The following is an 11,565-nucleotide window of genomic DNA, read 5'->3' as shown; positions in this document are numbered from 1 at the left end:
CCAGTTACCATTCTGATTTCCAACCGTTCAGGACTTCAAAAAGTGGTTCAATTTTCAGGTTTTGCCTTAGCTACCAGCACCGCTGAGTTAACAGCGGTCGCGAAAATGGAAGAAAAGTGGGGAGTGTAGCAAAAGAAATTGGATCACGCATAAATATTTAACAAACAAGAAAAAGTGAACACTGAAATTCCAAAGCATATTCGAGCAGAGTTTAAAGCATGATCCGCTTCGGATTTTTCAACTTCTGTAGTGATGTTCAGACGATAGCTGGGCACTGGGTACTTTGGTCCTGGCTATAGCCTATATCATGTTGATCTTGGCATCTGACAGTTGTGTTCTGAAACACCAATGTGCAAAAAGGAGCTGTACCAAAATATCAACAAACGTTCAAATTGTTCTATGCCTGAGAAAAGTTATACGAGTTGCTTTAGTACTGCATCTTTCTAGTTAACGACCTAAAATGATTTTCAACTACTAGGAGCAATATAAGAATGTATTTTACCATCAGGCAATGCAGAAGTAAAAAGGGCCAACTATGAGAATTTGGAGCAAAGAGATTGTCTTTCGTCATCACCATCGCCAAATTGCCATTGTCTGCGACATTGAAAATTCACATAACCCGCAATTCTAGTTGCCTGCAGGAAGAAGAGCAACAGATGAGGCTATCAATTAAAAAGTCTGATTTGCCTGTAAATACAACATCTGCATCCACCAGGAACCTGGCAGAAATTTCATTCAGAGACTGCCCTATTAATAAAAAAACACTTGTACTAACTACATTCAGAGCAAGGCTCAAGAAGAACTAAAAAGATGTTAGTGTTTGGATAGGAGATTATTTGAATAATTACTATAGCATCTTTTATAATGTGATATATGTGAGATCAGAAGTTGATTGGAAATTGTGTTTGTGATGTAAGCAAAATAAGTTAAAATGCATCTGAGAAGCAATCAAATGAGTTTGGATAAAGTTGCTTAATGTTTATAACTGTTGACTGAGCATTTTGTTGTTTTTACCCCCAGATTATAAAAGAAGCTCCATTTTTACCTCAACTCAGTTATTCTCTTGCAACCCAAAACTGTGAAAAACTTATTTTCTATAATTTCTAACACTGAAGCATTCATGCATTACAATGGGCAACTATATAGCAGGAGTTGGATATAACACGAAACTCATTGTACTTTTTGGGATATAAAAGTGCTATTTCTTACTGTCTTCTTCCTTTGGAATTGACTGGTCAGAAGCACCAGAACAGAAGCCCAACATCAGCATGATCTCCTCTAAACGTTCAACATTTGTCAGATACAGAAAGCCAACCTACAATTGACATAAAACTGTTTCACTTGAAATCAAAACTTTTTGGGAACAGAGATAAATAGTAGGAAACAAGCATCTCTTAGATATGGTCATAGAGAAAAGAATCTCAGAATGATTGTGGAACACATTCATAGAATGCCCAATAAAAGTTGCTTTTTAATGGGGAGAACCACAGAGGATAACATGCTTAGAAACAACCTAATCTCAACTCTTTGCATCAATAAATTTAAGTATGGAGCTGTAAATGACTGCGTACCAAATTTTGCAAGATAAATGAGGTGATACAAAACAGATGCATAACATTGAGATAATTGACCAAAGTTTAACACAAGAATGACATGAATATTTTTAAACAATGGTTTGATCTCCTAGTATCATCCCAATAGAACTGACAAACTGAAAATGGAGGGAAAAACATGAAAGTCAATCAACAAATTTCTTAACATACGTATACATCTATGAATACTCATATGTACAGTAAGTAGGAAGAACTAACAAGAGTTTCCAGTGAAGAGGCCCTGTTGTAAACAGCCACCCCAGCACGCTTTTTGGTCCTTGTTTTTGATGAACCAACATTTTTCCCCCAACGAAGCACATCCCTGCACAAAGTGCTTATCAGATGCCACACTTAAGACAACTGCAGTTGTAATAACATACACACAACTTCTGGAAAACATTGATCATGTTTCCCAAGAAATGGCAGCAGCAACTTGAGATGAAATTGCTCCCCAGTGCAACGGAAACATAGAAATCTCATACAGACACTTTTTCTCTTAAGATTATCAACTTTGGGACTTTCATAGTTGTTTTTTCCATTGTCTTAGGGCCCAGGAAGCAGGACCGACAATCTACAATATTATTATTCTTCAGAAGTTTGTTTCATCTGATAGACTAGAATATCAACAATTTCCCCTTTACTTCGGTGTAAATGAACTTTGAGTTTTCTCTACCCTCGAGGGAATGACTATGCCTATTCATCTGCAACAGAAGATACGTTTGCATACAATTTAAAATTCTGAAGAAGCACTTTTAAGAAATAAACATAACACCAACCTTTCTTGTTCTGACAAGAAATCATCATTAATAAGTTTTTGCAGCATCGCATCCTGAAACATAGCAAGTACATCAAAAAAGATTCTAAACATATTTGTGCTGGGAAACAACAAGGAATATGCATTTGAATCGGGAAGAGAAAAAACAAAAGAAATGGAAGTCAATATAGAACGCAGACATAGATTCACTCTTTATTCAGCTGAACCAACTCTCTTATGCAACAAGTAGTGAAAGAATGGGAAACCAATTTAAAGAAAATGAAAAGAAACTTTTTCTTTTCCTTTCCTTTTTTTTTTTTGGGTAAAACTACAATTTGAACACTTTCTACAAAAAATGATAAAAAGCCTAAGATATGAATACAGCACTAAACCACGCTAGGGATGGATGGCAGCAAAATATGTGGTCTTACAAGGATTTCTATGCTCATGAGATTGCTTTCTTCAACAATCTTTGTAACTTCATAGAAACAAGTACAACATACTAGACGCAATCTAGGCAAAAACTTCCTCAGCTTATATGAAAAGAAAACCAGAATTCTATTCTTACTTGGGCCTCACAACGCACAACTGCCGTCACACGATCATTGTATTCTTCAATATTCAAAGGAGGAAAAAGAAAGTGTCTTCGAGCATATAACTGCATCATCAGATTCAGGAAGTAGTAAAAGCAAAACAGATTAGTAAAAGAACCAACCTTCAAAAGAGAAAATCATTAGCTCTCTAACCACATAAAAAATCAGAGCAGCTAACTTATTAAATTCTTGAAAATTTACTAGTGTGGAGTTATCAAAAGAATATTCTTTCTTTCGTATACAATTTTTACTTGCAAATTTTCAGGCCGAGAATCTGATTAGCACCAAGTTATGGCAACAGCAGTAGCCATTCTGATACTTACCAAATACCATCAAGTTTCCATTGTTATTTAATTTAACTCTCAAACTCTTCCTGAACTCCCATCCCCAAGTTTAAAAAGCACAGCAAAGAAGAAGAAAACCTCGTAAATGCAGTCTCCAATGTAAGCCAACGATGCCGCGTTGAAAACAGAACGAGGCTTCTCCACCTTGGGAGGACTGGGAAGCCATCTCTCGTATCCCAAGTACGTCATTTCACTTTCACAGAGAGTCCCTATCGTAATAATACCCCGCAGCTAATTCAAATTGAATTTAAAGAAAAAAAAGGTGTATTCTGGGCCTCTGTACAATAATTGCGTTTTAATTACTTGTAACTAGTAATTTAACTATACCTTTGGCGGTGGTAGAGGAGGGGGCGGGAGTGGCGCGTTTCAGGAGGTCGGAAACCGATATGCTGGAGGTGGAAAGCGTGGGAGTCAGATCAAGTTGGGGTTTTTGGGGTTTAGCAGGGTAGGTGCGATGTGGGTTATAAGGCAATCTCTGCTTGGTGTCCACTGATGACGTCGTTAGCGCTGCTGTTAGTGTTTTCCGATTGGGGTGCACCAGGAGTGTGCCCGAGAGCGAAAGCCTTGGAAGAGCCGCAGCCATGGCGGCGTTTCTGTGTCTCTAATTACTATATAGGATTTTAACCTCTACTGAAGTCGTCGAATGCTTTATTGTTACAAAATGTTGCTGAACTTGCGCCTTTATAAGTGAAATGGAAGCTTGAAAGAGAAGAGGCGAAATACATTATAGGTACTATATGGGATTTTACGACTTTAAACCTTTATAGTTTTGCTCAACACTGTGAGTTGTGACAAATTCAACGGCTGTCTTTGCACTTCACCGGAAAAATTAGCTGCCATCTACCACCACCTCCTCCGGTCATACATATATATACAATACATATATACACACACATTCTGACAATGAAATGGTTAAACAATGGTCTTTGAACACAAAACTCCTTCGTTATATGGGATGCTTACTTCTTGATGCCCATTGGCTGAAGAGCAAGCCTTTACTTATTTATTTATTATTTCTGTATGCTTTTTCTTCCTGGGTATGCAAGACATTGTCCAATTCCCAGGTAGAGATGGATAGAACGTCTTCCAACTTAGGAAATGTGGATTATACCCACCAAGCCGTCAAGACTGGAAACTGAAAGACGAGCGGAGCAAGTTAAACTACAGTGGAACCCTGTAAAGTTGTGCCTTGCATTTGCATTAACAAAAAACATTAGCCACCAAAATCATAGATAAAGTTATCAAAATGACACCATGACCAGGCCCCTGATTCCTGCCCTTCCACGGCCACCAGCTCCCTCACGGAATAAAAATTGAAGAAAGGAAAAGCCATAAATTAGTTGTTTCCCTGCTATACATCCCAACCCCTTCTTAATTTCCCAAGTAATTTCCTCAAAATATGTATAAGTTTTCGAGTCTTGTGAGGTCAATGAACGCATATTTGTACAAATCATCCAAGCTAGGCAAACCTTTACATGGAAGAGAAAGTTCTCAGTAGCCTTAATTCTTTGAAGCCATTCAGCACATGTGATCCATAGAAAGCGCACAGACAACAGAAAGAAGGCAAGCCTGGACCAGTTTAAAATTCACCATGACAAGCTCAGCCAGTTGACGAGGAACATGGAACTTGGTCATTCTAAGCGTGCATATCCTGATAAATATTAACCATACATCAAGAGAGAGAACCTTTAGAACACAAACTGCAAGCATTTAAGGCTTTAAAAAGAGGAGATTTCTTGTATCAACTTTTTATAAAAAAACATATAGGTGATCAATGCATGTGTCTGTGGTCTTATCTTGTGCACCAATGCCACTCACCAATCTAATAATAGGGATCTCTATCTCCTACCCTCTGAATAAAGGTATAGATGACCTTACCTCGTTTCCATTTTAGGGTGTGGCTAAACTAGTAGCCCTAGACAAAGCAAAATTTAGAAAAGAAAAATCACAAACACAAGATGTTGCATGACTGAGCAATAGAGTCACTAATTTCTTGCACAAAGATTGCATGATTAAATGACATAAATTCCAAACATAAAAGTGCCAAACTTAAACGGGTATTTATACGAAATTAGGATTAACAATGATGTTTTTATTCTTCTTCCAAACATATTGAACTCGACTTATGTATTTTATGGAAGAAGAATAAAGACATCAATACAGTATCTAATTTTGAATAAAATGAACAATATTGGAGTAAATAAGCCAACAAACTTAAACTGCTTTACTGCAATTATGGACATAGCATAAAGGAGATCTCTCACTGGACAATCAAACAAATTGTTGGCCAATGAAAAGAGCAAATAAGATAAAAATATCTTTTACACCGACCTTTCCTTCATCCTCAGATCTTTGCTCCTGCAGGCTTGAAACAATCAATATTGCACAATACTGCTGATCTCATCATCTCTCCAAAGCTGCACCACCGATTTTAACAGTCAAGAAAGAAAGCTTTTGCATCTATACTAATATCCCAAAGTTCAAAAAACAAAAAATGTAAGCTTAGGCAGCAAAGTTAATCCAACCGGTCAATGCTGTTCCTAGCTCTTTCCGGCTGTTCTGAGCTATTATTTGCTTTTTCAGAAAAATCCACACTCTTTCGAGATCTTTCTCTCCTGTCAACACTGGCTCTTGACTTCTCTCTAAGGTCTGACATTGCTTTAGGTTTCTCCCTCTGGTCAATACTCAGCCTAGACTTCTCTCTCTGATCCGTGCTTGATCTAGGTCTACAATCTGTGCTGTTACGGGCAGCGTCCATTTGATCTGAAGGTGGCATTGAACCACTTCTAAAATGCGATGACTTCTCTATAGCTGATATAAATTTCTTCAGATGCTTAATATACTCAGGATAAAGCTCCAAATCACAATGGTTGCCGCCTTTTACCCATAATGGCTCATATTTCTCTTTACATAGCTCCCAAAGCTGCTTGCCATGAGAGCAATCCACAACGTCATCTGCTGTTCCCTGTAAATGCCAAAAGCAGCATATCTAAGAACAGCAACTGGGAAATTTCCAATTTGAGAAGGTCCAGCTGCATTGCATGGTGAATCACTATATGAAATTATTGTACAACATTTATGCCACTGATGAAGCCAACAAGGAATACCGGCAAAGGGGTTTTCCATTTACTATTGCAAAATGTCAAAAAAAAAAAGGACAAAGAAAAAACAAAGTTAGTTACCAACATCATAAGAAAAGAAAATGCAAAATAATTACACTAAAATTCCATCTTGTCCCAATTTTTTCTTTTGAGTGGAGAAAAACTCCTGATACAGCATAGACAATGGTAGAACAGCAGATAATACTTACATGGATTACCAAAACAGGACTCTGAACCAATGGTATTTTCTCGATATTCTGCATTTCATAAAAACAAAGGGAAAAAGAAAAGGCAGAGTTAAGCAGGAATGAGAATTGAGTGTGGGTAAAATTGATCAGACATGAGGACTGGCTTCACATTCATAGTCACGTTAAAGAATGCTACCTTGTATATATCAAACCAATAAGTGCGCTTCACTGGATACATAACACGAAGACCAGACATGATTGGACTGTGAAGAACCACAGCCCTTAACCGTGATAATCTGGATGCCAAATCCAAAGTTGGACCACTCCCAACAGATTGCCCATATAATATTATATCTTCTTCGTTTGCCCCATATTTCTCCAGAAGACATCTATATGCCGCTTCTATGTCAGCATAAGTGTTCTGCTCGCTTGGCTAGTACAAATATTAAAACAGACAACTTAGTCGAGCATGCCCTAAATCAGAAACTACTTCGAAATGGAAGAAAAAAGTTAGACTCAAGACTCCATACTCTACCTTTCCAGTAGACTGTCCATATCCTGAATAGTCATACCTGCCCAAAACATTTTAGGGTAAACAAATCTCAAATGTCAGGATGTGAATAAGTTTAACATGCACAAGCATATATAAGAAAGCAGTTCTACTTGTCGTCTCTGCACAAAAAGTTGCCTTCTTTTCATCCACCTCACCTCGACAAGGATAAAAAAGGATTAAAAACTAAAACCACTTGAAATATAAGCTTCCCTAACAATTTCAAGTCTTTTAAATTGTCAGAGAAAAGCAATATAATCAGGCATGAGCTACTGATCCGCTCCCAACAATCAAATACCAATTACTATCGAAACATAAAAAATAAGCATCGCAAAATGGTTAGAACTCGCGGTCAATCTCCCCTGTCAAAAAAATAAATAAAACCAGTAACTCTCCAGTGGCCCATCACGAACTCAGTAGCTAAATCTACCGCACTTGCTTTCATGGTTGCATTAAAAATCAAATCTTTTGTAGCAGTGACATATGAATACATGCATGAATGGTCTGAAAACAACTGGGAGTAGCCAAAAAAGAGAGCACCCCATCAAGTTGACGCGTAGATGAAGGCTGAGTTCGCTGAAGAGGTCATACATCTGGCCCAGATCAGCAGCGTTGCCGTGGGAGTAGAGCAAAGTGAGGGACGCAGCCGGGTTTTTAACGTAGAGAGCCACAATCCGGGTCCCCCTCTTCGTCGCCAGCCTCAAAACGTCGACGTTGTCCCTCTCGGCGACTCCCGTCATCCTCAATTTCCCGGTCCCTTCGTCCTCTGCCACCCCATACGAGGGTGGATTCGGCGGAAAAAACGCAAACTTGGCAGCCATCGTGGACGTCACGGCCCCCATCCCTCCCTCCAATGTAAATAAATATACCTCCGAATAAATCAAATATATCTATACTTAAAAAACCTTCTCTTCTTGTAACATTAGAAAGGATTGCGGGATTGGGAACATAGAAGGCGCTCCATATTAATGTTAGGGCTTCTACGAGCTAGATTAGATTTGTGCATACAATAATAAACTCCTCCACCATCATACTACTAATAATATAGATATAGATATATATAGATACATTACGCACTACTAATAAATTACAAGAAAATAATTTTAGCCGTAATACATACAAAAAATAAGAGTGTATAGAAATGTATATAGATTTACAAAGAGGAGAGAGTTTGAACGGAGGTGGGGAAGGAAAAGAGGAGGGATTTCCGCGCCGTTAAAAGGGAAGGAGGCACGTGAGATTTAAGGACATGAGTTTTTGGAGCGGTCCAGGTTGTACGAAAAGATGGTGATGTGGAACTGGTAATTTGACACGTGTGGGGGGCCGGGGTTCGAGGAAAATGATAAATTTTTTTGAGCTATAAAAGATGAGACAGTTTAACGGCTTCGACAGGATGATGGTGTCGGAAGTGGGAAGTCTGGGCCGGGTTGAGGGAAGACTGGAAGAGGTCCGTCCGTCGGGGACTTGGGTCCGACATCCCTTTGCCTGATAGCTAGTTTGCTGTGCTTTGTCCTTTTCGATTGTTTGAGGTACTAGCATGTGTATGTAAGTATCTATGATGGAGCCAGTAGTGGTAGTAGAGTGTTTCTGTGATTGGCTGTGGATGGATGGATGGACTTATCTGATGACTTGGAGGATTTGGTTTGTTGGTTTAACGATAAATAAAATATGACATGTATGTGATTGCAAAATGCGTTTATGATATAAAGTAAGTAGATAAATTTGTGTAAATAATTTAGGTTGTATTTAGATTATATTTTTTTAGATTTTTTGTAAATAAAATACTGTAACGATTTGATATATATGAGGTAAAAAGGTAAATTGAAAAATGTGTTCACCGAAAACGTAATAATTTTTCTTTGGAAAACGGCTATTCAAACAAGGTCATATTATCTAAACACACTCAACTCAACTATTCTCGTGGACACCCATCGGGGTTGGCTCGACTGGTGCTGGGGGTGCCTCCTTAGGTCGTAGTACCGTGTGGTCGCGGTTTGATCCCAGTTATCGTTTTGTGTCTTCTGGCGGGTGGGGGCACAAGCAGAGTGGGAATAATCGAACCCGAAAATATAATCCGTCGAATTCCAGATACCCACTACGTCAGAAAAAAAAACTATTCTTGTGGACATTGCACTGTTGTATTGGGAAAAGTAGAGCTGTAGTACTATTGGGACAGATTTTAAATATTTCTTAAAAAAAATAAAAAAGGTCAAAAAATCGTTGCTTTTGCCTTGGGAATTGTTCAATATCTTCGGGCTGATTGGAACTTCAGAAAGGAAACTTTGTAGACACGCTGAACTTAGACCATTCTGTTTTGAAAATTAACGAAAATGGGAACTTTTTTTGAAGGAGATATATGAAGAATCTCGTGTTTATATTTTTTCCTTTCAAGGCAAAAAAAAAAGAAAAAGAAAAAGAGAGAGATACACGCGATCAATTGGAATTTTTCTAGTTAACATTAATCTACATTTCTTATAAAGTTAGCTAGTAGCCTAATATGTGAAATTTTCGAGTTTATTACCACAATGATCTTCCTCCAATTTATTCCCTTGTTAGTATATTTGTTGCCGTGCGACTTTAAATATGAAAAACTAATCACGCTTAAACTTCAGCTCTGGATTTTTGGTCAAAATAATCTAGTTCTTAAAAAATAATTCCAAAGCAATTATCTTTCAGTTTTTTTCCCTTGTTAATCCATTTATTGTCACATACGATCCTATTAAAAGAAAAGAATCACTTGTAATTATTTTTCCTTATATTACGAGCTTCCTTCTTTTTTTTTCTTTTTTTTTTTTTTGCCTATTTGGTGCCATGCATATCGCCGCACCAGATTGCAAACCCATGTTACATGTATATCCTATATTTTCGGTTATATTCCGCATTTGTTCTTTTGTTGTCATTATTCCTCCTTAACATTATATTCTTGAGGTTAGATCACAAGTTTCTTTCTTTTTTTGTTGTTACGTGCATTTTCATATGCACTGAACTCTTGACTTTATACATTTCACGAAATTTCAGAAAAATTGAATGTATGACACGCTAGTAATTGTTCCAAAATAATGATCATAGTTTAGCGTGAACTATACAAGTTAAATTTTAAAGAAAAGGAGAAATAAAAAAATTGCATTTTTTGACCCATCATAAAAAATCTAAGCAAGTCATAATTGGCATTAGAATAAACACCAAGGTTAGTGAGTAGTCGTTATTTAAAAGAGTTATATTTATGCATTTTAATAGTAAAAAAAATCATGAATTAACACAATAGATCTCTAAAGATTTTCAGTTTATCTGTATGGCAATTCATCACACACATGGTAAGAAAATTTTTTTAGTTGCTATGACTATTTAAGAAATTTCTAAATATGTTAAAAATTTCCTAAAGGTAGACAATGAATAATAAATAGAGAAGAAGTAGCAAAATTTGAGCTATTGAAAGATGATTAAGGATTTGTCTAATGTGAATTAACAATTAAGCTCTTAAGATTAGTTATTGACATTTTAATGGGATTTGCCTCTCAAAATGAAAGAAGATAAAAGCGAAAGTTTAAGCGTGATTAGTTTCCCATATTTAAATTCCGTGTGGCAACAACCATATTAACAGGGAAATAAATTTTGAAGCTGCATTAGTTTGGAAATATTTTTTAAGTGGAAAATTACTGTGGCAAATTTTTCCACCTTGGAATTACGCCGGACCATGCCCTACAGTCCTACACCGCCATCTTACAATGAAGCAATGCAAGTACTAAAAACCAAAAGATGACGCTGCCTCCTTTTGTTTTTGCTCAATTTTTATTTCATTTTTTCCAACAATAGAGAGGAAGAAATTTTAAACCTAATCCTCAATCAAAATCAAAAGACAATTGCTGACTTTCAAGTTGGATCAAGGGACTTAAACTCTCATCACTCAACCCTCACTGGACCGATGTGAAAGAAAGGAGAGTGGGAAACACTCAGACTCACGCTAGCTCAATTTTTATTTCATGTACTCATTAAAACTGGACCACAATCCTTGACAAGCAGCCCATGGCCAGCTAGCCTCCTCTTTATCCCCTGCAAAAAAAAAGCCAGCCATCTTCTTCTGGCCCGGTAGGACCTCAGCCACCGTAAACAAAATATATCCTAGCGGAGCCCAACCCAATCATGTATACGTCCATATACCAATAGGCTTTTGCAATGCTCCCAACAACACCAGTTCACCTGAGACGAGAGAAATGTTAACCGAAAACGCCCCATGAAAGGAGCCTCCCTCCGCTGAAGGGGAAAAAGAAAACATCCCAATATTTGACTACTACTTTGGGAATGTGATGTAAACAACGAATTAACCGTCAATAAATTGTCTTACTCTCAATGTTTGGACAAATTCGAGTACTTACTAGGTCTTTTTTTAAAACTATTATTTATGAAGAATAACAGGTGCAAAGGCGTGGTTTGCAATGGATTGTG

The 11,565-nt window shown here is 37.4% G+C and overlaps 2 protein-coding genes across 4 annotated transcripts; both read right to left on the bottom strand.

The window, feature by feature from the left end:
• Positions 1-124: 124 nt before the first annotated feature.
• On the bottom strand, positions 125-4,302 carry LOC113702442 (uncharacterized). Of its 3 annotated transcripts, none has more exons than XM_027223658.2 (8): positions 3,611-4,302; positions 3,362-3,492; positions 2,915-3,004; positions 2,369-2,421; positions 1,812-1,914; positions 1,210-1,332; positions 503-635; positions 125-363 (listed from the first exon to the last, which is right to left on the bottom strand). In XM_027223658.2, the coding sequence occupies exons 1-6, from the start codon at positions 3,864-3,866 to the stop codon at positions 1,297-1,299; spliced, it is 669 nt and encodes a 222-aa protein (XP_027079459.1). In that variant the 5' UTR covers positions 3,867-4,302; the 3' UTR covers positions 125-363; positions 503-635; positions 1,210-1,296. The 3 variants fall into 3 exon arrangements, with proteins under 3 accessions (XP_027079459.1, XP_027079458.1, XP_027079457.1); XM_027223657.2 differs by having other exon boundaries at positions 125-403; positions 1,210-1,315; XM_027223656.2 differs by having other exon boundaries at positions 1,210-1,315.
• A 143-nt stretch (positions 4,303-4,445) lies between these two features.
• LOC113702441 (uncharacterized) lies at positions 4,446-8,640 on the bottom strand. Its single transcript, XM_027223655.2, has 7 exons — positions 7,663-8,640; positions 7,108-7,144; positions 6,769-7,005; positions 6,594-6,641; positions 5,809-6,248; positions 5,615-5,700; positions 4,446-4,934 (listed from the first exon to the last, which is right to left on the bottom strand). Exons 1-6 carry the CDS (start codon positions 7,962-7,964, stop codon positions 5,628-5,630), a joined length of 1,137 nt encoding a protein of 378 aa, XP_027079456.1. The 5' UTR covers positions 7,965-8,640; the 3' UTR covers positions 4,446-4,934; positions 5,615-5,627.
• Between the last annotated feature and the right edge of the window lie 2,925 nt (positions 8,641-11,565).

The sequence above is a fragment of the Coffea arabica genome, chromosome 7e (genome assembly GCF_036785885.1).
Source record: "Coffea arabica cultivar ET-39 chromosome 7e, Coffea Arabica ET-39 HiFi, whole genome shotgun sequence".
Classification (NCBI taxonomy): domain Eukaryota; kingdom Viridiplantae; phylum Streptophyta; class Magnoliopsida; order Gentianales; family Rubiaceae; genus Coffea; species Coffea arabica.
This window is presented reverse-complemented; position numbering and strand designations above follow the sequence as displayed.

What these genes read in the sequence shown, in the direction of transcription:
- LOC113702441 (XM_027223655.2), bottom strand. Translation starts at nt 7,964, where the DNA reads ATGGGGGCCGTGACGTCCACGATGGCTGCCAAGTTTGCGTTTTTTCCG. An exon ending in GTCCTGTTTTGGTAATCCAT is followed by an intron (nt 6,249 to 6,593) that starts GTAAGTATTATC and finishes TGGCATTTACAG; the next exon opens with GGAACAGCAGATGACGTTGT. An exon ending in GCTAGGAACAGCATTGACCG is followed by an intron (nt 5,701 to 5,808) that starts GTTGGATTAACT and finishes TCGGTGGTGCAG; the next exon opens with CTTTGGAGAGATGATGAGAT.
- LOC113702442 (XM_027223657.2), bottom strand. Translation starts at nt 3,866, where the DNA reads ATGGCTGCGGCTCTTCCAAGGCTTTCGCTCTCGGGCACACTCCTGGTG. An exon ending in TTGGAGACTGCATTTACGAG is followed by an intron (nt 3,005 to 3,361) that starts GTTTTCTTCTTC and finishes CTGATGATGCAG; the next exon opens with TTATATGCTCGAAGACACTT. An exon ending in TTCTTGTCAGAACAAGAAAG is followed by an intron (nt 1,915 to 2,368) that starts GTTGGTGTTATG and finishes CACTTTGTGCAG; the next exon opens with GGATGTGCTTCGTTGGGGGA.